Source organism: Mustela putorius, unplaced genomic scaffold (assembly GCF_011764305.1).
Source record: "Mustela putorius furo isolate JIRA1106 unplaced genomic scaffold, ASM1176430v1.1 tig00000460_pilon_pilon_pilon, whole genome shotgun sequence".
NCBI classification, from domain to species: domain Eukaryota; kingdom Metazoa; phylum Chordata; class Mammalia; order Carnivora; family Mustelidae; genus Mustela; species Mustela putorius.
In genome coordinates, this window is record NW_025421389.1 from 18,906,150 (window position 1) to 18,929,564 (window position 23,415).

At 49.6% G+C, this 23,415-nt stretch overlaps 1 protein-coding gene across 1 annotated transcript in view; it reads right to left on the reverse strand.

Moving 5' to 3' along the window:
* GRIK4 (glutamate ionotropic receptor kainate type subunit 4) overlaps nucleotides 1-23,415 on the reverse strand; it is a 415,050-nt gene that overhangs the window by 124,560 nt on the left and 267,075 nt on the right. The window contains exons 7-8 of the mRNA XM_045080424.1: nucleotides 22,598-22,776; nucleotides 18,345-18,398 (exon numbers count right to left, since the gene is read on the reverse strand). Coding sequence (XP_044936359.1) covers nucleotides 18,345-18,398; nucleotides 22,598-22,776 — 233 coding nt within the window. The remainder of the gene's footprint in view (nucleotides 1-18,344; nucleotides 18,399-22,597; nucleotides 22,777-23,415) is intronic.

A 23,415-nucleotide genomic window follows, 5' to 3' on the forward strand; every position in this document is an offset into this window, starting at 1 on the left:
GGACTCTGTCCCTTCTCTGCTTTTCTTTCCCAATGTGAATCCCCAGACAGGACTTCAAACGCAGACCATATTCTGTCTTGTTCATTGATCTGTTTCCCCGTACCTTACTGGATGCCTGGGCTTAGCAAATGCCCAATACACATTCATTAAAGGAATTAATGTTCACCTGTAAACACCCATCGGGGTGGGACCACCTTTCCAAAGCCTTTGGGTCATTTGCTCCCACGAAGAAGAAGGCAGAGGCCAGTGGGGGGTCGGGGGAGAACCCTCCCACTTGTACTCCAGCAGCTGAGATCGTCTTCATTTTGTCTATCGAAGACTGGTCTGTGCCTCTGAGGCTCAATAATGGTTATTAACTGGGAAGGTGGGGCGCCTGGGTGGCTCAGTGGGTTAAAGCCTCTGCCTTCCGCTCAGGGTCCTGGGATGGAGCCCTGCATCGGCCACTCTGCTCAGTGGGAAGCCTGCTTCCTCCTTTCTCTCTACCTGCCTCTCTGCCTGCTTGTGATCTCTCTCTCTCTGTCAAGTAAATAAAATAAAATAAAACAACTGGGAAGCTGAAACCTCCGTGGGTCGACCTCACACGAGAAGCTGTGGACACGGTGCTCTCCCCACGGGCTGGGAGGATGACTGCTTCCCTGCTGGCCTGCCTCCCTTATCAGGAGTTGAGTCCCCCCCACACTCCGAATCCATTGATCGGACCTCCTGGTCACACATCAGGTGTGGAACCTCAGGCCTGTAGAGACTCCAGGCACCCCCATCCCCCTCTCCCCAGGGCTCTAAGGAGGTTTTGAGGAAGATGAGCAGTGCTCCCAAACAGCAGCTCCGGCCTCCTGACTCTGCCCATCGGCAGCTCTGCCCCTGGACCAAGCAATGGGCTCCCACAAGGGACACTCCAGATCAGACAGGACATAGGTGACTCAGGCAGGACTGGGACTTGGGCCACTGGGCTCACAGATACATCTTCCCACAGGGAAGGGCAATGGACCTAATAGGAGAGTTTCAGATCTTGGCCCTTTTCACCTCATTCATTCCAGAAAAACTTGAGCATCACCTGACACATTGTATCAGGCACGAGACACACGACCGACCTCATCCCTCTCTTCCGGGCACATATACTTAGCAGCAAGCGGGTGGCGAGTCCCAGACGGTGGGTCAGGATGAGCACTTGAGGAGCCGGGAAAGGTGGTCCCTTTCCTCAGAATTTCCATTGATCCTCCTAAGCGGAGAGCTGGTTGCAAGACGAGGCCTGGAGGATGAGCAAGAGGCAGCCAGATGGCGAGGTGGGAGGAGGAGCTTCCCAGACAGAGACGACAGCCGGCGCAGGGCCCCAGGAGCGAGGGTGTGTGGCACATTCAGGGAACTGCGAGTCTCACAGTCTGGCTGGGGTGAGCCGTGGGCGGTGGGGACTGGGGCAGGGTAAAGCCTGGAGGGGAGTGCCTACGAGGCTGCTCTGGACTTTACCCTGAGGGTTACGGGGAGCTATGGGAGGGCTGTCAGCACGAGGGAGAGAGCATCAGGCATGGTTTCAGGAGGATCTTCATGCTCAGGCAAGGTATCAACCCAGCTTTGCCACTGACAGGAGAGGTATCCACTGTGTGGGTTGTTGCTGGACACCTCGGCCGGATGGGCAGGGGTCCTGCTGACCTCTGGGCTGTGAACGGGAGGTGTCGGGACCACAAAGACGGGGCTGGGGAGAAGCCTCGGATGGGGATTAATGGAGCTGTTGATGCCTTTGACACTGAGTAGAGTCTGACGCTGGGGACAGAGAAGCTGGATTGCTTCATAATAACAGCACTTGCTACTCCTAATGGTGCTTGTAATACAATAGCACTTATAATGTAATAATAATAATAATACGATTTGCCATAATGTCTTTTATTCTCAGACTCCCTATGCTTTCCAAACATTCATTAAGTCCCAAACGCTCTTCTTTGCAGGGCCTAAGTTCCTCCGTGCCAGGCGTCTCTGTGATAGCTGCCGCAGTGCCAAGTGGCCTCAGTTTCCCCTCTGGACTCTGGCTCTCAGGCTTTTCTCAGGGGCTGGGGGTGCTCTCTGCCTGGAGGCCTGCACTGGGCCAGCAGAGAGAATCCGGCTGTATCAGCTCCCAGGAGATGTGCCACTTCCTGCCCCAAGACTCTCTGGTCTCTTCTTCCTGGTTCCCTGGCTAGATCCCTCCTTGTCCATCCTTTCTGCAGATGATGGGGGAGCGGATGGCGGAAGAAATGAATGGACTTACAAGTTTGGCATAGGTAGGCAGGATTTTAAGGTGAGCTCCTAAAACCCACCCCACCTCGACACACACACACACACACACAATTACCGGGACTGGGGCTATAGCAGGATCTACTTCTATGATTAGATCATGAGGTCCCGATTATCCAGGTGCCTCTAACCTAAGGACATGAGCTCTTTCAAAAAACAGTTTTCTCTGGCTGGCTGCAGACGAAGAAAACCGCAGAGATTCAAAGTATGAGAAGGCCTGGTGCAGAGGGAGGTTCTCCGTGGGTGAGAGGAGCTGGGGAGGTCATGGAGGTGGTCCCAGCCAAGGACCGGAGAGTGGCCCCGAATGCTGTGAACAGTTCCCAGCTAAGAGCCGGGAAGAAAACAGATTTCAGTCCTAGAATCGCAAGGACACGAATCCTGCCAACACGAAGGAGCCTAGAAAAGGCCCCTAAACTCCGGATGAGAAGATAGACAGCAGATTTCAGCCGGAGCAGAGAGCCCAGCCATGCCATGCGGGACATCTGACTTACGGAACTGTGAGCTAATAACTGGCATTATTTTAAGTTGCTAACTCTGTGGTCACTTGTCGTACAGCAGCAGAAAGTTAATACAGCACAGAAAAAGCCACAAATATCCATTCGATAAGGACAAGGTGTGGGCTGGGAGGTCAAGGGCAGATTTTCAGCTGCACAAGTTCAGCATGTGTTGGCTGAATGACCTTAGTCAAGGCTCTCAAGCTTCTCTGGGCCTTGCTTTCCTGCTTTGCGGAACGGACCGCCTCTCTGGTAGTGATGTTTTGGGGCCTCGAGATCCTGAACGGAATAGTTTCAAATGGCGTCTGACACGTCGGTGACTGCTGCGACAATCCCAGCTGTGGAAATGGGTCGATTTTTATGCTCAGACTCTTGGCCGGAGATGATGGGGATGACTGGATCGCTGGACAGAAGGGGAGGTCAAGGCTTCTCTCACTGAATTAATGGAACTTCTGAATCTTTAACAAATTTGTGACCGATGGCAAGGCAGGTCTTCCCTTCCTCCGGAGCTCTATTACACAGAAGTCCTGGGCAGTCGGAGGGGGGCGTTTCTGTTATGTTTCCGGAGATACTGAATCAGAGTAGTCCCCAGAGTCTAGTTCTTATTTCAATTGATTTATTTCATATACACGGTCTGGTGCACCCAGTCAGTGACATACACGGGTGTGGATGAGAGACTGTGTGTGCCGTGTGAGGGTGTGTGTGTCGGGGCAGATTCAGGGAACAAGTGAGTTTCAATTTATATTACATGGATGATACACGAATATCTCAACCTTAGTTCTGAGAGCCCCGTGGGAGCCACGTTCACGGTCATGCTGTTTGTCAAACATCAGCAAAGGGGTTGTCTGATAATTGCCTCCTCCGAAGCGAAGCAGTTTTTTAAACTCTGCGAGGGTCTCAAAACCCCCTGTTGAACGCTTCTTCGGTTTCCATTGATTTTCCTGGCAGTACTCACTCTGTTCTCATATCCCCTGCCCCGCGCGGGAAGGATTCAAGTGTACTTGGAAGCTCCTGCCTCAGCTTTGGAAACCAGAGCCCACTGTGAAGCCCAGGTGCCAGGTTCCTCCTCCCAGCCCAAGTTCTGGGATAAAGGCCTAATTGGGTCATTTCCATTTTCAACGATCCTGCCTCCCTGCCACTGGCGCCTGGTTCTTCCAGGATAACTGACAATAATGCCTCACTTCCCCCACCGCTCCACCCTAGATCTACGGACTCATCAGCCTCAGCGGAGAATAATCCTTGCTCTGGGTAAAGAGCGGATAAAGGAACACATTCAGAATATCTCCAAGTCGGTGGTTCTTGGAGAAGCCTCCAGGGGCCGCTTGGGATGATTCTTTTTTTGTCACCTGGCTTGCCAAGGAGGGGGGGTCCTTGCCCAGGATGACTTGGTGAGTAATCACACATCTGTCAGCCCAGACAGGCAGTGGCTTGATTCAAATGCCTCGTGGTCTATAGCCCTGTACTGGGTACTATCCAGAGGACGGAGAGAGAACTTCCAGAAGCTCTGCGGAAGGAACGGCCATGTGAAGTGTGGCCATAACACAGGGGGACCGAGGATGGGAAATGAGCCCCACCAGTCCAGGGTAGCCTGGCATCTTGAGTTGGGTCTGGACCTGTGCCCACCGTCACCCACTCCCTTGATGGCCACCACAGCTGCCAGCAGCTCTCCTTCTCCAGGAAGGGGTTGTTCCTTCCCTAGGGCTCAGGCTTGGGAGACCCTGCCAACTGGGGAGAATAGAGAAGGGGGTACTCTGCCAGGCCAGGCTGAGCCTGCTTCACCGTAAGGAATGTGCCAGTGCCAGACTCTGGATCGGCAGAAAAGTGTGTCCATCAGATGCTTACAGCAGCTGCTTCCTGAGGACATCAGGGCCACCCTGCTGGTAAAACTGGCCAAATCTCCCCACTTTTCCCCAGGCAGCCCTGGCTTCACTTCTCTCTCTCTCTCAGTGGCGCCATCACCTCGCAGGGGGACAACTGTTGACAGCTGCCCAAGGGAGCCCGAAGTGTATCAGGCATCTGGGCCTCATGGTGTTCACTCAGGTCTACTTGGGGCTTGACCTTCCCTCTTGCCCTGTTTTCCACGGTTAGGAAAGTTGGCTGCCTATGCTTGAAGTCGTGAAGGCTCCGAAAGGTTCTTCCTACCTCAAAATAACTTTCCTCACCAACTTCACAGGTTTCCGTATTGTCCACTTCCTTGGTTAAGGCCTCGGCTAAAAAGCAAATGTTGTCTAAGATATGAAACCGTGCATATCCCTCATTTAGCTTGTCCTGCCCATCCCCCATCTCCACCAGGCTAAGCCCCGTAGATTCTTTAAAGCCCTTTGGGTGTATGTAGCCTTCCCCAGGAAGCTTTCCCTGAGCCTGTCCGGCTAGGCCAGGGGGCTCTTCTTTGGTGGCCCCATAATGCCCTGTGAATGCCCTCATCATCCCTTCCTTCCATTTGCTGACCTACAATAATTTACTTGGGTTTATCTCCCCCTCTAGGCTGACCCCCTGGAAGTTGGGGCTTTATGCATCGCTGAGTCGCTGACACCATGCACGCTCCGTTAGTGCCCATCCGGTGAACTAGGGGGCCGCCCCCCCTTCACTCCTGGCTCGCTCTGAGAGCTCAGGTGAGTCATGCACTCTCCGCAGCCATTCTCCACAACTGGAAAGCGATGAGATTGAGTTAGATCCTCTCAAGGGTTCCTCCAACTCAATGCTATCATCATCCATTAACATTAGCACAAACGGGGAGGCCCGTTATCTAGCAGGTGACGTGGGCTGGGCCCGGGAGAGAGGAGGGCTCTTGCTGGGCAAGGGGAAGTGAAAGACCCACCTGGCTCACAAGTCAGGTGTGCTGCCCCACCTCGGGGACCTGGACTCTAGGGGGCACTGGAGGACACGGAAAAGCCACGGAGAGGAAAGTCCCCTCCTCTACATGGAAAATGCTGGCCTGGAGAAGTCCCTCGGCCAGTCATCAAATATTCGTCCAGTCCACAGAGGCAGTAACACATCAGGGTTGAGAGGTCTTTGGAGACCCTCTAGGTCATTGCCAGGGGAGAGAGAACTTGTTCAGAGTTACACGCATGGTCAATCAGCGGGACAGCCGAGACAAGACCCTGGGCCTGTCAATGCGAGGCTAAGAAGCCCAGCAGCTCTGCAGGAGTCCTGTGACCTGCACCTTGCTTTGCTGGCTCCGGCTCCATCCCTCTCCACCCCCGCACCCCCACCTGCTCCAGCCCCAGCCCCGCTCCTGTGCTCTAGCTCTGACCCACCCTGTACCTCTGCCCCCATGTCCCTCCCCCATTCTTATCTCTAATCATCCTTCAATAAATGATTAAAGGAGACCCTGTCTGTGAACCTTTCTCATGCTCCCACGGAGGCCCTAAATGCTCCCTTCTCTGGCCTTCCACACCTCGCATTGACAGCCAGAGCTCTCCCAGCCCCATCATGCTGCTGCTGGCATTCCCCCAGCACACAGTAGGCACTTCATAAATCTTTGCTGCATACATATGGTTGGCTTAAGCATTTTGCGGAGGTAAGTCACTAAATCATGGCTGGCTAAGCACTTTATAATCCTATAACTTGGGCCAAGGGGCTTCTAGCAGCCAGACACAGTTTTCCCAAGTGCAAACGTAAAGAATAATTCTTTAGTCAATACTTCCTGAATCTCCTTCTAATTCTCCCTGCCATTTCTCCTTCTGAATACACCCCCTCCCTACCAATGAGCTAGCTCGGAGAACAGACCCAGGAGGGTTGGCAGCCAGAGAGCACAAATTTGGATGGAGAGTTTGTCCTTTAGATGCTGGTGTACCCATGTAGGGGACCCGGAGAGATCTGTTCCTGCCAGACCTGCTACTTCATAGGGTTTGCATCTGGTGTGGGGGAGGGGAAGGTGTTGGAGGCCCAGACGGAGCTTTCACTCACTCCATTACTCTTTTCTTCATTACCCTAAAAACATATTTATTCACCAAAGTGTACAGTATTATACAGAGTGGTTCTCCTAAAAGGCTCAATAAAGGTGAAGAATGTAGATAGACTTAATAATTTTACAGTGAATCACACTTTAGAATCAATTGTTCTGGCACTAGAAAGTTGTCTGAGGATGCACTGTAGCCGTGGGCTAGCTGTGTGTGTGTGTGTGTGTGTGTGTGTGTGTGCGCGCGCGCACGCGCGCGCATGTATGTGTGCGTAGCAAGGTGAGTACATGTCTATGCACGTGTGTGAACACGTGTGGTGTGTGCTTTCAGAAAAGACTGCAAGCTATGGGAGGGGCAGGAGCACCATGGGAACCGTAGTTCTAACCAGGTGAGAGGCCAATTTGGAAATGTTTCTGATACTAGCTTTGGGGTTTTAGAAAACTAGAGGCAGGAAGTCGGGAAACTGAGGTCTAAAGATGGAAATCCCCCACAGGGAAGTGGGCAGGCCCACTGAGGATGAGGAACCCTCCATCACTAAATGATGTTATAAGATTTGTTATTCCCATTTCACGAAAGGAATGACTGAGATTCCAACCGGTGAATAACGTGCCCCGTGGACCTCCAACGCCTGGTGGGGCCGGGCTGCAAACTCCCGTCCTCTCTGACCTGAGACCCTGGCTGCCTCCCTTAAGCCATATTTCCGTCCTTTCTATCCACCCAAGCTCATATGCCAAACGGCATATGGGGACGGCAGACAGGACCAGATAATTTCATAACGACCTTGAAACCACGAAGGAGAGGTTTGGTCCCAAAGACCATCGTGTTCCGGTTCCAGGGCTCAGGTGGCCTGAAGAGGCCACTTGCCCAAGGCTGGCCTGGACATGGTGTGGCCAGGACAGAAAGCAGCCCAATCAGTGCACACAGCACAATCAGCTGGGTTACCTTTATACTCTTCAGCCTCTTCCTACCCCAGTGTTCAGTCTTGGTGCCCACCTTGGGGCTCAGGTCTTGATACTACTCCACTCATCAGAACTCCCTGGAATGCTGTCTCTTGGGTCCTGAACTAAAGCACACTTGAGCATCCTGCACGCTCTTACTTTCAAGTCTGGCCAGCCCAGAATGGAGGAAGGGCATCATACCAGACTAAGTAGTTACCCTATGGGCTATGAAAGTGTGGAGGCATCTCAGCAAAGGGAACACTGAGCCCAACCCTCCTGGGCTAAGCTGCAGACCTCTGTGCTCATGGGCTTCGTGGGATGTTCTGACTTCCTTCTGGATGCAAGGAGATAAGCCATCTCACCTGACCAGCCCTCCTGGTCCAACAACGTTACCCTGTTAGGAACTGTTCCCTTCATTGACTCAGTAAGTATTTATTGAGCACCTACTATGTGCCAGTAGGCACCTGGAGTTCAGGGATCAACAAGACAGACTTGGTCTCACTTTCATGAAGTTCAAAGTCTGGTGGAGGGGTCAGATACAGAAGAAAGAATTCGCACTTGAGATGAATGCTATAGAACACAGCACACAGGGTGGTGGGACAGTATCACAGAGGACCCAGCCTAGTGTGGTGTTGGAGGAGACTGCTTGAGGTAGTGACATTAAATAAGACCCGAGAGATGACTATGTCTGGCTCGCCAACGAAGGAGCAGAAGGGATAGATGATGAGCATGCTCCCTTCCTCTGGTTTCTCTCCTCCCCATCTGCCCTGGCTCCCCTTTCTATAATAATTTTAGCAATTTCAATTACTTATGGCTAATCTCTCTGATAGACCTTTAGAAAAATAAACATAGGCTTGGTCTGCTTGACAATAAAATGAACCCAGAGGAGAAAAATTGGCTGTGTAGATTCATTCTGCCCAAACGAGACAGAGATGGGGCAGAGAAAGGTTACATTCTGCAGGACTCACTGGGACCCGGCTACTCTTTAGGGGTCCGAGGACCTATCAGCTGAACAGAAACCACCCCCATGGTCCATGCGGGCCCTCCAATTTCATGGCCATCCCCTGTCCCCATCTCCAAGAAACGTTCTCTATCCGAGGGTGCTGTGCAATGAAATGCCCCAACAGGGTGTAGGATAACCCCAGTTGAGGGCTGAAAAGACCCTGAGAGGTCACCCGACACAACCCATTTTACAGATGATTAAATGAAGCCCAGCAAGGGGCAATGGTTTGCCTAGACCAGTGCAACAGATGGAAGCAGTTGGGGTCCCTGTCTGGAGATAGAAGCCGCAGCTTCCTCACTGCCTGTCCCCTAGAAGATGAGGCCTCCCGCTGCTGTAACCCTTCCCCATGCCTTCCATCCTGGCACAGCCAGCACCTGGGCCCTTCTCTCTAGACTCCCCAAGGGAAAAACTCTGCAGGGCTCGCTGCCTCTCTCCACACCCCACAAATGGCAGCCTGGCCTCTGGCACAATCATGGTTCCCCGAATACCAAGTCCTGGGCCCTGCCTGGGGCATGACAGTGAAGGAGCTGTCCCAGCACCCAGCTGGCTGTGCCACCGGCAACACCTGCCAGCCCAGGAGGCAAACCTCCTGCCTCCAGGGCCCAATGACTTCCTGCCTTCCGTTGACATTTCACCGCTTTTGACCCTTAACCTTAAATCTTGACGCTTCTCCCCACCAAGGCGGTAGCTCCTGCCTTTGGCACGGGGCCCATCTGTACTCTCTGACAATAGATTAGGGTGATTTTATCTTTTCTATTAGGCAGTGATTGCAAGTCTCCCCGGGTTCATTAGTAGCTGGCTAATCCCTCCAGATTTATTAGCTCCAACTGTGTCTCCTCCTTCACCCCCTCTCTTCGGATGGCATCTCTGCTGTCTCCGAGGCCAACTGGGCTTTGCCCAGAGGCCCTTAATTCCTCGTATCCTCTATCCAAACTCCCATCAGTCTTGTAGAACAGCAGTTCCCCCACCAAAGCCCGAGGCCGAATGGAGGACAGAGACTCCTTCCACACTCAGGCGCGGAACACGCTCAGAGAATCTATAACCATCTCAGGCCTGCCCCACCAGAGGGGCAGACCCGTCCGTGTATTAGAGAGCTGATACCCTTACATCGAGGTGCTAATCAGACTTCCACAGACAGGATCAGTTGACCTCTAAACAGACTTTCCAGGGCTTAGCGCGCTAATTGCTTTCCCGGCACACATGAGAGAGATGCGTGACAATGATTAATAATTTAATAACGTGGTGGTATTGCTAACTGATCACCAAGCCTATTTTCTTTTCTGCCTGGGTACACAGTAGACTGTATTTTCCAATGGCCCCCTTCCAGGGAGGGGCAGGCTTGTGACCGAGGGCTAGGCAATGGAGTCATGAGGGGAGAAAAATACTATGTGCTGCTCCCAGGCCTGGACCATAATATCCTCCTGGGTCTGACCCTCCACGGTTTTCTCCCATTCCTGGCCTCTAAGAGGACCTATTTATAAGCCAGAAGAAACCTAGGCCTCCGCATGACATAATGAAAGGCTGCCCATTGATCAGGAACACCCTTTCGGGACGTGAGTTGAATGAGAAATATACTTCCATTGCGTAAAGCCAAGACATTGGAGGGTTTATCTGTTATGGTAGTTGGCATTACCTACCAGATCCAAAGTGTTATCAATAGCTAATTTTTAAAATAAATTTATTTTTTTAATTAACATATAATGTATTATTAGCCCCAGGGGTACAGGTCTGTGAATCGCCAGGTTTACACACTTCACAGCACTCACCGTAGCACATACCCTCCCCAATGTCCATAACCCTACCTCCCTTCTCCCAAGCCCCCTCCCCCCAGCAACCCTCAGTTTGTTTTGTGAGATTAAGAGTCTCTTATGGTTTGTCTCCCTCCCAATCCCATTTTGCTTCTCAATAGCTAAATTTTAATTTTACCAAAAAATTTTTGAAATGGATATTATTATTTCCATTTTACACATGAAGAAACCGAGTTCCCCGAGTTTCAGGGCCGCACAGCTAGGAAGCTCCTGACCTGGGGGTTTTCACCAGGTCTGACTGGGTTGTTACACGCTGGCTACTTTCTTTCATTACAAAGCTTCTGCATCAGCTTGACTCTCAACTTCAGCCATGGGGTCCTGCCTCTTTTGATCTGCAAACTCCAAACAGAAATGAGAAACACATCTGACTGCGTCACACCCGTTAGGACAGAGATTATTAAAAAATAAAAACAAGTATTGGTGAGGATAGGGAGGACCCAGATCTCTCACACATTGCTGGTGGGAATGTAAAATGGCACAGCCGCTCTGGAAAACAGTATGGTGGTAGCTTGGAAATTAAGCACAGAATTACCATAGGATCCAGCATCTCCATTCTTAGGTATATGCCCCAAAGGACTGAAAGCAGGGACTCAAACAGGTATTTGTAGACTCACATTCATAGCAGAATTATCCATGATAACCAAAAGGTGAAGGAACCCAAGTGTCTCCTGATGAATGAATGGGAACGCATATAGTGGAATGTTACTCAGTCTTAAAAAGGAGGAAATGCTGATACATGAATGAACCTTGAAGACTTTATGCCAAGTGAAATAAGCCATACACAAAAGGACAAATTTTGCGTATTTCCACCGAAAGGTACTCAGAATAGGCACATTCATAGGGACAGATGATCGTCAGCCGTCGGGAAGAAGGGATGGGTGTTGAATGGCTGCAACATTTCAGCTCAGGAAACTGAAAAGAGTTCTGGAAAGGGGTGGTGGTAATGGCTGCAGAACTTACTACTTATTATGACTGATAGATATGCTTAAAAATGGTTAAAATGGTCAGTTTTAGAATAAAGAATTAAGAATAAATAAATAATTAAGTTTTGCTGCATGTTATCACATGGATGAACCTGGAAAACAGGACGCTAAGTGAAATAAGCCAGATACCAAAGGACAAATATTGTCTGACTCCACTTTTATGAAATACCTAAGGCGAGGCAAATGTGTAGAGACAGAAACCCGATAGGAGGTTATCAGGGGCCAGGAGGAGGGGGATGGGAAGTTACTGCTCCATGGATGTCAGGTTTCTGTTTAGGGTAATGAAAAAATTATAGAAATAGGGATGCTGGTCAGATAACCCTGTGAATGCAATTAATGCCACTGAACCGTAAACTTATAAATAGTTAAAATGGCAAATCGAATGTTATATATGCTTCATCCCACTAAGAACTTTCAGAAAACGAAGAAAGAAAGAAATCTGGATAAAGGCAGGAAACAGTTTTCAGATTGCTCATGCATCTGTGTCTTTGCGGACTCTCAAGCGTCATTTTCTTGGTTGTCTTGCTTTGCCCCCTGTTTGGGCCTGAACTCTTGACCCTCACCTTGGTGCACCTGCCATGATTTGCTTCCCTCTGGGTTCCTGTCCAGATCACTGACCAAATGTACATCGTGGCTCTTAGTTTACCATTAAAGTTGTCTCTAAGGTCACCAATCCCCTGTCCTGAGGTCCCACCTTAGCCGGGTACCTTCAGAGGCTCCTTGCCACCTGTTGATCAGAGACTCACTCTGCTGGGACTGAGTCCTGACCCAACAAAACCAGAAGCAGGGCAAGAAGCTGTTTTTCCCACTGAACCTCTGAAACCAGTGCAAACCACCCCAAATCCCATTTCAAAATAGATGTATAGGGTGCCTGGGTGGCTCATTGGGTTGAGCTCAGCCTTCGGCTTGGGTGGTGATCCCAGGGTCCTGGGATTGGGTCCCGCATTGGGTTCTCTGCCTACTTGTGATCTCTCTTTGTATGTTAAGTGAATAAATAAAATCTTAAAAAAAAATAGATGTATAAAAAAGATGCTAAACATCTGTTCACTCAGCTAACTTTGGCCCCCTTCCTCTTCCTTGTCAGTTACCCCTGACCCCCAAAGCTCAGGGCGGGCATCCTCACTCTCCTGCTGGACAGAGAGAAAAATGGTTCGTCTAGAGGGTCAACTGAATTGAAGGTTTAGAAGTTTGACTCATGATGGAGATTTTTCTCCCAACTCTTATAATGGGTAATTAACTGATTAAACTTCAGAGCAATCAATTGGATTTATTTATTACAGATGCCCTAAATCAACTGGCCTTCTTTTTCAAATGAAAATAAATTTTTTTAAATTTTCATGGAAATGTAATTGATATATAAAATTAGATTAGTTTCAGATGTATGGCATAGTGATTCGACAATAACATATATTATGAAATGCTCACCACGGCAAGTATAGTCACCATCTGTCACCATACAAAGTTATTATACTATTATTGACTACATTCCCTATGCTGTACTTTTTATCCCTGTAACTTGTTTTTTTCATAACTGAAAGTTTGTAACATCTTAATCCCCTTCATACATTTCACCCATCCCCCCGTGGCCCCCCTCTCTGGCGCCCATCAGTTCCTTCTCTATGTTTGAGTCTCTTTTTTTGGTCATTGTTGTTGTTCATTTGTTTTGTTTTTCAGGTTCCACATGCAAATAGAATCATGTAATATTTGTCTCTGTCTGACTTATTTCACTCAGCATAATACCGTCTGGTCCATCCATGACCCATGTTGTCACAAATGGTAAGGTCTCATTCTTTTTTATGCCAAGTAATAGGCCATTACACATGTTCATACACACACACCACATCTTCTTTATCCACTCATCTATCGATGGACACTTGGGCTGCTTCCATATCTTGGCTAGTGCACGTAATGCTGCTTAAACATAGAGCGTGCATATATCTTTCTGAATTAGCGTTTTTGTTTTCTTTGGGTAAATATACCCAGAAATGGAATTACTGGACCGAATGGCACTTAGGCAGGCTGCAGTCACGTGGTAAGGTGCTCAGCATCACTCATCCTCAAGGCAACGCAAATCAAAACCACAATGAGATACCACTTCATGCCTGTCAGAATGGCTAGAATCAAAAAGACAAGAAATCACAAGTGTTGGGGAGTCTGTGGAGAAATTGGAACCCTCCTGCACTGCTGGTGGGAACATAATGGGTGCAGCCCCTCTGCAAAACAGTACGGCGGTTCCTCAGAAAACTAAAAACAGAGGTGTTGATCTGCCTTCTTAATGCCTGGGTGGGAATGAAGAATGAGAACGGACACACACGAACCCTACTCTGGTCAGTTCAGTCAGGCATAACGCCTAAACTACTAAGTTTGAGTCATTCTCGGCAAATCAGTCGGATGGCATGGTGAGAGTCACTTTTACAGGCCGTTAGAGGCTGCACAGAAAAATTAGTATCTCTTGTTCTTTTTAGCACAGGGGAAGCACAAATAGGACTTCATAAATAATCTCTCCTCCTTACTAAATTTGTATTATGAGCCAGGTGCGGCACAGATACCATCTCTTGAGGCACGTGTTAATAGTGTCCATTTACAGAAGAGGTCTCTGAGGTTCAGAGAGGTTAAGTTATTCACACAGGATCACACAGCTGGTAGCTAGTCAAAGCAGAGTTCTGAATCACGTCTACCAAATACAAAGGCCCCTGCCTTTCCAGCTCACGTGTAAGCTTTCAAAAAACTAATCTAAACACCCGCCGCATCACTGTGGCAGAAATCAGAGAGCTGGGCCGTGATGGCTATCCCTGAAGAATTCAAAGAAATAAAGAAATATTAACGTGTGGGCAGCATCTGTATGTGGTGGTAGGTGGGGCAGGAAAGAGGCCCCTCCCTCTCCTTTTCCAGACTCCTAGGTCAATTAGGAAGGAAGAATGGACTTAAAAGTAGTTTCTTTCCTCTTAATAGGGGCCTGTCCTTTCCAGAAAGTCAAAGCATTAACAAGAGGCTTCCAGAAAATCCTCCCACTGACTGATTTTTGCAGTGGCCCTGCTTCTATTTTCCCGAGTGTTACTCAACCATCAGCATTCATACAGTGACTGTTTTGACTTCTCCTCGCAAACTTACAAACTGTGTGAGCCCTAGTAATTCTAGGTTCAAAGAACTCTCTGGCTGAGGCATGTTCCCAGAGCTCAGCTTGTTCACTTCCATGCCGCCAGAAAAGGAGAAAGCTCTTTGAAACCTGAACGTATCACCGTGTTATTAAAAAAAAAAAAAATACGCCTTAGAAACCCATAGTACTTTTCAATTTATGATGCATTTTTACCTATCCTTACAATGACCTTGTAAGATTTTAAGATTTTCCCCCCATTTAAGATTTTCCAAATGAGAAAATGGGCTCAGAGAGTCTGTGCGACTTCCCCAAAGCCACACAGCGTGTAAGGCAGAATGGGACGTTGACCTGGGTCTCTTGACTTCATAGGCCTGTACTTTTTCCCACTAGATAAATCATCACACGCGTTATTATCAGTCCTGAGAAGGTTGGGGGGGGTGCTTTCTTCAAAATCTCCAAGCCAAGCATTTCCAGCTTATTCTAGGGACTGTCCTGGGAGTTCACATTCCATGCCTTCCTGCGGCTTTGTCCTCCTCTGCTGACGGGGTTGCCTAAGGGGTTGCCTAACGTGTGCGGCGCCCCTGGCCTGCCTCTCCCCTCTGCTCCCCTCAGCATCCCACGGGGGTGGGGGTGGGGGCCAGATGGAGCCCGATTGTACTTGAATCTCCTTTACCTGCTTCAGCCAACTTGCCCGGGCTTCCCCAGACATCTCCTTACTTTAAGCAAATGCTCCTGAGGTGCTCTGGGACTCATGGAATCCTTTTCTCCCTTTTTACATGTTAATGCTCTGATTTACAGCAGCAGCAGCAGCACAGGATAGAAAAATAAATAAATAAGCAAACAAAGAAATTCCTTCTGTTTTCCATTTTGTGGGGTAGCAGCGGGGAGGAGGCGGGAGGGGGACTTCTGGGGTGCTGCTTGGGTTCTATTTTGGGATCTGGGTACTGCTTACACAGGTGTGCTCCCTTGGAAAACGTTCCCTGGGCTGCGCACAAATGATCTGTGTATGTATGCTAGAATTCAAGTAAAAATTCCAGCAACGGAGCTGGTAGATTTGTGGCGGTGGTGGCCTTGAGAAGGAGGGAATGCTGAATGGCTCTCTGGCAAGCCTGTTGTGGGGGCGATGAGGGAACAAAAGGCTTGCTGAGGATAAAGCAGAAACCAACACCCTGCAACCTTCCCCCACCCCCACTCCTGGGTGGGACAAATGTGACGTTCTTTAGGAACCTCCCAAATATCTTAATGTTAATACCTTGTTAAGGGGGCACCTGGGTGGCTCAGAGGGTTAAAGCCTCTGCCTCTGACTTAGGTTGTGATCCTGGGGTCCTGGTATTGAGCTCCTCATCAGACTCTCTGCTCCGCAGGAAGCCTGCTTCCTCCTCTCTCTCTCCCTGCCTCTATGCCTACTTGTGATCTCTGTCAAATAAATAAATAAAATCTTAAAAACAAACAAACAAACAAACAAAAAACACCTTGCTAAGAAGGGGAAAAGGACCTTGACAATGGCAAGGCCTCTGGTATCTGGTATCCTGTAGGTCTTCTTTAGCATATGAAAGTTGGAGTGAAACCTCCCTTTTTCCTAACCTCCCCCAACACCATCATAGGTATCCTGCCACCCACAACCCCTGGGCAGCAGCTCTTTCTGCCCACGGGTCCTGTCCCCATGCTTTAATAAACCACCATTTTGCACCAAAGATGTCTCAAGAATTCTTTCTTGGTCGTCGGCTCTGGACGCCCATGAACTTCCCTTATATTCTAAGACTTCATCAGGGGGAGTCCCTACACCAGAAAAGAAGCTACACTCCATTCCTCTAAGATGGCTCCACTCAGAACAGAGGCCTCAGCATGCTTCAGGGTGAACCATTCCACAGCAACCCCAAGAAAGGGCCGTTCTGGGTGCCTGGGTGGCTCAGTGGGTTAAAGCCTTTGCCTTCCAGGATCCCAGGTCATGATCCCAGGATCCTGGGATCGAGCCAGGCATCGGCATTGGCACTGGCATCGGGCTCTCTGCTCAGTGGGGAGCCTGCTTCCCTCCCCCCCTCTCTGCCTACTTGTGATCTTTGTCGTATAAATAAATAAAATCTTTTTTAAAAAAAAAGAAAGAAAGAAAGAGCCATTCATAAAATCCTACAGCTGGAAATGAACAAGGATCAGGGGGCCCCAGCCCATCTCTTTGGACAGGACTGTCCTCGCCCGGGCAGGCCATTCCAGAAGACCTGGTCCCTCCATGCAGGGAGGGACACTGCACCATCTCCTCGGTCGCCCTATCACACATGCTGACCCCAGAAAGTCATAATTTCTCAAGAACATTTCTCATTCTAAGATTTAAGAGTCAAGAGGTTGTATTCTGCTTCCTAACTTAGCAAGGATCTTAAAACTAATGGATATCTGCCTTAAGTCCTCTACAGAGGTAACTTGCAAGGGTGGAGTGTCAATAGATAAGCGAATGGTCATTAATTGGCATAGGCCCATCCTGGGAGTGGCCCTTACGTCTGAAATGACTCCCTGTTTCCTGGACAGCCCATGTCCTTTCAAACCACCATGTGGATATTCTTAACCCAGAATGCTCTTCCCTTCTTTATTTAGGAAACACCACCCCCCACAATGAGGGCATAACCTAAAGGTCCCTTCTTTGGTAAAGCCTTTCCTGACTGCTCCAGGATCTGGAACATTCTGTACACACGTCTAGTAGAATTTGCCACTTTGCACTACAACAAGTATTTTTAATTTTTCCAAGGCAGGTTTTGTTCCTTATTCCCATTTTAATCCCTAATGCCTGGTCCCATTCCCGTTAGTTAAGAGGTGCTCAGAAGCATGTCACCATGGAGGGGCCACTGCTTTAAGTAATCTTGACATCTCATGCATTTATAAAATAAACCCTTCTCCAAAGGATTGTTTCTAACAGCCAAACACAGGAAACAACCAAAATGTCTCTTAAAAGATGGATGGTTAAGCAAACTGTGGTATACCTATACCAAGAAATAATGACTCAGCCACAAAAAGGAACAAACTACTGATTCAGGCAACAACTCAGGTGGTCTCAAGGGCATTACACTGTGTAACAAAGGTCAGATACTGCATGCTTCCATTTATATAACATTCTAGAAAGGAAAAAAGTGTCAAAATGGAGAATGGATGAGTGGTGGTTAAGGATTCAGGATAGTGGGGGGAAGGGCCACGGGTGAGACCATAAAATGGTGGCACAAGGGAGATCTCTGTGGTGACGAGATGGTGTTGTCCTGGTTCCAACGGGATTGACACACATCTACACAGGATGGACAGATCTGAGGTTTGGATATTCTGGTTTTGATTCCCTATGACCATTACGTAAGATGTAACTACTGGAGGAAATGCGGTTGAAGGCACCACGCTCTACTATCTTCGCAACTCCTGTGAATCTACAATCATTTCAAGTAAAAAGTCATAACATTTTTTTTTTTTAAACCAGTTCCCCAAGGTTCCCTCTATTCTCTGAGTGTGTATCCTTCACAATGACCATGCCCATTTCTTAGTATGTTACAGCTTCAAAATGCTTCCATGGAGATTAAACTATGCCATTTCAAAATGACAGCAACTCTACATCTGCGCTCTTACCCCAATCAGTGCAAGGTAGCCGGCGGCGTGTGGATGGAGGCATTAGATTCCCCAAATTCCCGTCCTCCCAAGGCCAAGAGTTGTTCAGATGGGAAGCCCAGGTGCTCCTGGACTTCCACGTTTCTAGAATATCCTGCCTCTCTGGTTGACTTCTGCTCCTCTGCTCTGATTCCCTCCATGTCCCAAGCTTCATTCCATCATACCCCACTGATCCTAGTTATTGATACTCTATGGCAAGGAGGTGAGCTGTGAAAATGTCTTACCAGATTAGTGAAGATGTATGTGTAATAGGCCGACACCATCCCTAGTTCAGCTGCCTGCAAAGGGAAGACATAGAGATTAGACAGAAAACAAAAACTCACTGGGAGTGAGTGAGCAGTGAGGGTTCCAAGCGTCCACCATTTGTCTGACCCACCACCCTTTGGTTCTTAAGCTGCCCTTGACTTTGGGAGGATGAAGAACAGAAACACTGGCCTCTAGAGTCAGGTATCTCCACCACCACCCCAGCTTTCCACCCCTGCAGTGACACTCGTAGAAGGTGATATTCTCATGCCTAACACATTCCCATGGATACAACCAGATATTATGGAAACCAAAATGACTTTCAGGGAAATGAAGCAAATAATAAAACAGACAAAAATAATTATCTGCCAAACTATTAGCAGTAACAGTGCCCACTGTTTAGCATGGGCGAGGCGCTAGAGAGCATCTCACTTGGGCTAAGTCGATGAGGTAGGCCTATCACTCTTCCACCTCTCATCTGACTGTGGAAGAATCTCAAAACACCAAAAGGCTTTGTAACTTGCAAAGACCACATGTCTCCTAAGTGGGGAAAGATGAAATTAAAGCCAGGCCGCCTAATTTCAGTCCTTTTAACCTAACTGTCCTCTCCCCGGAGGACCGTGGTGTTGATGGAAGTCCCGACAGCTCTGTTAGGGGCTGAGGCAGAGACAGGAGAGTCTGCGGGTTACAGGCGATTCCCAAATTAATTCAACCCTTGTCAAAGGCAAGCGAGCAAGACTCATCAGAGTCTTTGAATCTGCAGTAATGTAGGAAACAAGCGAATCATTTGCAAACTTTGGTCCTTTATTAGTAGTAAGGAACAAGCTGCCGGTGACATGCCTCACCCTTGATCACAGCACACCCGCGTGTCATCGTGCCGCAGTTGGGAGGCCGCGACATCAGAACAGCCTCCCTTTTGTCTGATCTTTGCAGCCCTCACAGACACCCCTCACCAACCTCCCCTGTCAGTGTGCCCGACTTTGAGTGTGACAAGTGCTACAGACACCGACAAGTAGATCAGGTAAATAATGAGCTCAGCTCTCCCGGGGACCCTCATGCCTTCTGACAGGCAGATTTTCATCATGTATGCTGCAGCCCCAGGGCCACTGGGAAGCCACTTTTGTCCTGCCCGCTGAGGTGCATGAGGGGAAAACAAGGCCAGGGATGATTACATTTTCCTTTTACAAAGTGTTTACCTCCCAAGGAGCTCCAGTAACTTTGTGAGCCTTCTCACAGGAGCCCTCACAGGTTCCTTAAAGGGCAGTCTGGGTCCTTCTATTGCCACCGCTCTGACAAAAACTGAGGTACAGTAGGGCTCTAGGCCTGGGGCAAGAGGATGCGAGGGTCACAGGGGACTCGAGGCCTCTCTTCTTCCTCCAAAACTACATTTCCCCCTCCACTTCCAAGAGGCCGGTACGGCCTGCTGGCCAGCCCCTCCCATCCCCTCACACTCAACTCTGTCCATAGAAAAGTGCCAGTGCCTGTCACCACTGCCTGGATAGGTGGGAACCCCACTTAACCTGGCGACAGAGAGGGGCTGGGGCCTGGGGTGGGGAGGGGGTACCGTCAGATGCTTAGAACCCATTTGCGAAATCTGCTGCCCAAAGATAAAAGACAAGAGATCCTTGGTTTTTAAGACCTGAGTTCTGGGTAAACACACAGTTTGTTGCCGGAACAGCTGCTCAATAAAGTAGGGGATTACTCTGCAAATCCTTCTGAAATCAAGAGACAGCAGAGCGCTGCCAAGCTCTGCGGCCAGGCTCACGTGGGCGCAGTGAGTCTCCCAGAAGCTCCGTGCGCTCTCTGCTCACACAGCTTCCCACACTGAGTCCAGCCTCCTTGGGGGACTCCCAAGGCTGTGCTGTTAACCAGGCAAGGACGAGCCCGCGGCCCGAGTTCCGGGGCCTGATGTGGGGCCTGCATGCTGGGGGCACCAGGACGTCAGATGCGAACAAAGGGAGCCGGCTTCGAAAGTCTCACTGGTCAGTGATGGGCTTGGTGTGAAGGTCACAAAGGCCAAGGCCAATAGGTGGTCTCAGGAAAGCCTGCTACTGTCCACCCAGCAGAAACAATTGCTATTAATTATCATGACAGGGGGAGTTTTCTTCAAAAACTCAGCCATTAAAACCCAAAAAAAGTGTTGTTAATGAAAATACCCAGTATTGGCAAGGGTACCATAAGATACCTATACGCTGCTGGTGGGAGTATAAATTGTTATGGCCTTTTGAAAAGGCAATCTGGCAAATCATATCAAAATCCTTAAAAGCATGCATCTCTTTAACTGAGTAATTTCACTTCTGGAAATTTATGCTACAAAAATATTCATGAATGTGCATAAAGATTTATGTATAAAGATGCGCATCCTGTATTGTTTATTATAGCGAAAGATTGAAAACAACCTGTATCTCCAACAATAAAGGGATGGTTAAATAAATTACGGCATATCCGTATGATAAGAAATGATGTTGCCATTAAAGTATTTGTAGACAAATATGTAATGACATAAGCAAAATGCAGGGCATATAATTAAGTGGAAAAAAAAAGCAGGTTACAGAAGAGTATGTGCAGGGTGATAATAATTTTGAAAAGAAACAAATGTGTCTATAAAGGCAGAAAGGAGAGACATCAACATTTCACAGTGGCTGTCTCTGGGTGATGGAATGTCTTTCTTTTCCATGTATACCTGTAAGATCCTATCCTATCCTATCCCAAAGTAGAGGCTTATAAGAAAGAAGGGAAAAGCTATAACAATTCTTATTATCTTCTATGTACTTTTCTGTGCTTTCCAAAATTTCAACAATAGGCGTATTATTTTTTCAAAAAGAGCCCAACCACATAAGCTGGGAGCCATGAACTAGTCCTGAGGTTAACATTATTATTATAAAGGCTGTCCCCAAAATGATTCCACATGGGGGCAGCTCAGGAAGGCTCTGGCTCCTACAGGGGGCACCGCGCATTCTGTCTGGCCTCTGCAAGGGGAGTGAGATGGGGTCGGGGGGAGGGGGACATGACAACGGAGGACCATTATCTCCCTCTCTGTCCCTCATCATCCCTGGGGAGTTGACCTCTTTGAGGTCCTGAAACTTAGAGGATCCCTTCCACTCTTGATGACTTCATCCATCAGAGGCCCAGACACAAAACAAGAGAAAAAAAGAAAATTTCCATTTGAGTGTGTGTGTTGAGTTGCGTACATGCACCCGGACAGATGTGGGTTTGGAGCTGCGGAGAATTACTATAGCAACGGGCTGAAGGGACAGCCCTCGGTACTCAGAGAACTCATTCAAATCTCTTATTAACTCCGAGACAAAAACTAGCTGGGGAGGGGCGGTGTGGGGGGAAGAGGGGGGAGGAAGAGACAATCATCTGAGTGTCTGCCCGGCTCCCCACAGCTTGGCAGAGGTTAAGGAGAAGCCTTGCTCCCCCAGTGGAAGATAGCAGGTTGCGTTTAATGTGCAATTAGGACGGCATTAGAAGAAGCCAGTGTGCCTGGAGGGGCTGGAGGAGCTACGGAGCGGCCTGCAAGCAGGGTCCCTCTATCTGGAATTGCAGGCAGAGCCCAGCCACCAGGCCGGGAGCCGGTGCCTGAGGACGCCGAGGCTGCCCAGCTGGTCCCACGCTGTTTCTCCAGCATGGACTCCTCCTACCCCCTGCCCCGCCACCCCTGACTTTCCAATCTGGGGCCTGCCACCCTGCCCCTGTATTTGCGGTAGAGGAAGCTGGTGACCGGCTATCAGAGACAGCAGGTACGCGCCCAGCTCTGCTCCTCGCCATTCATCGCCCAGAGTCCCAGTTTCTTCGCCTGTCCAGGGAAGATGGGGTACGAGCCCCATTTAGGCACTGAGAGGATTAGGCTGGGAAGCCCCACGGCAGCGCTTGGGAAACCAGTACGCTGTGCAGGGAGGACCCAGAGGGCTGACGCTCTGCTGTACACGCTGGTCGGACTGCCCTGGCTGTCCACACCTGGAAATACTTCTATATTCCTTGGCACAGAGCCTTGGCCCCCAAGGGCCGTGGTCCCTCCTGAGACCCCACAGACCCTGGTAGAGAGGGTTCTGGCTGGGGGCTGTGTGGCTGCACCGGGAGGTGATGCTTCTCCAACATCAGCCCCATCTGGCCTTTCCTTTTGGGCAACACCTGAGGCAAGGAGGGAGCGGTGTGCCGGCTCAAGGGGAGGGGGAGGGGGGAGGGACAAGGAGGTTCCGCGCCTACCGCGCCTGCCGGGCCTGGCTCCCACCTTCAGGAGGATGGTGTGGGACATGGAGGCGTTGGCGTGGATGATGATGGTGGCGGTCTTGTCGTCCCGGATCTCCTTGAGGAGCGGGGTGGGGTCCCGGGTGTCATCCAGCATCCGGACTGAAAGGGTGTCCTTGGAGATAAGGAATTGCCGGAGCAGCTTCTCCAGGTTTAAAAGGCCTGGAGGGGAGAGAGGATGAAGGCGCTGAGGGTCCCCGGTACTTCCCTGGGAGACACCGGGACACAGGCAGGATGAGCGAGGCCCTGGGCCAGAGGCTGGGCCATGGGTCTGGCCCCCACTGCTGGTGCAAAGCAGCAGCCCCTTTACCTGAGCAAGCTTCTCAACTTCTGTGGGCTTCTGTATTCCCAGCTTCAGTCAAAAGAATGTTCCTAAGCCCCCGCGCCTCCTCCATCTCCATCAGGAATGTTCTTTTAAACAGAGATTGAGGTCCCTTGACAGGAATGAGAGGATTCCCACTCCTCCCACACAGCACTGCCCAGTGGCCAAGACCTGGGTTCAGAGACCAGGAGGCCTGGTTTTTCCCCCTAACTTGGCTGCTCACACACCAAGTGACCTTCTCACATGGCCACGGCCCTTGGCCTCAGTTTCCTCCTCTGAGAAACGAGAATAAGCCACCAGCTCCCAGGATGTCGCTGAGGATGAAATGAAGGAATCTGTGAATTGCTTAAGCCCGGGCCTCGCCCATCGCAAAGGCCCACAAAGGTCCCATCTAACTCTAGGAAAGCGGGGCCTTTGTTTTCCTCAGGGATGTGGGGGAGCAGTTCCCTCAAGATCACAAGGTCCAGGAAACAGGTCTC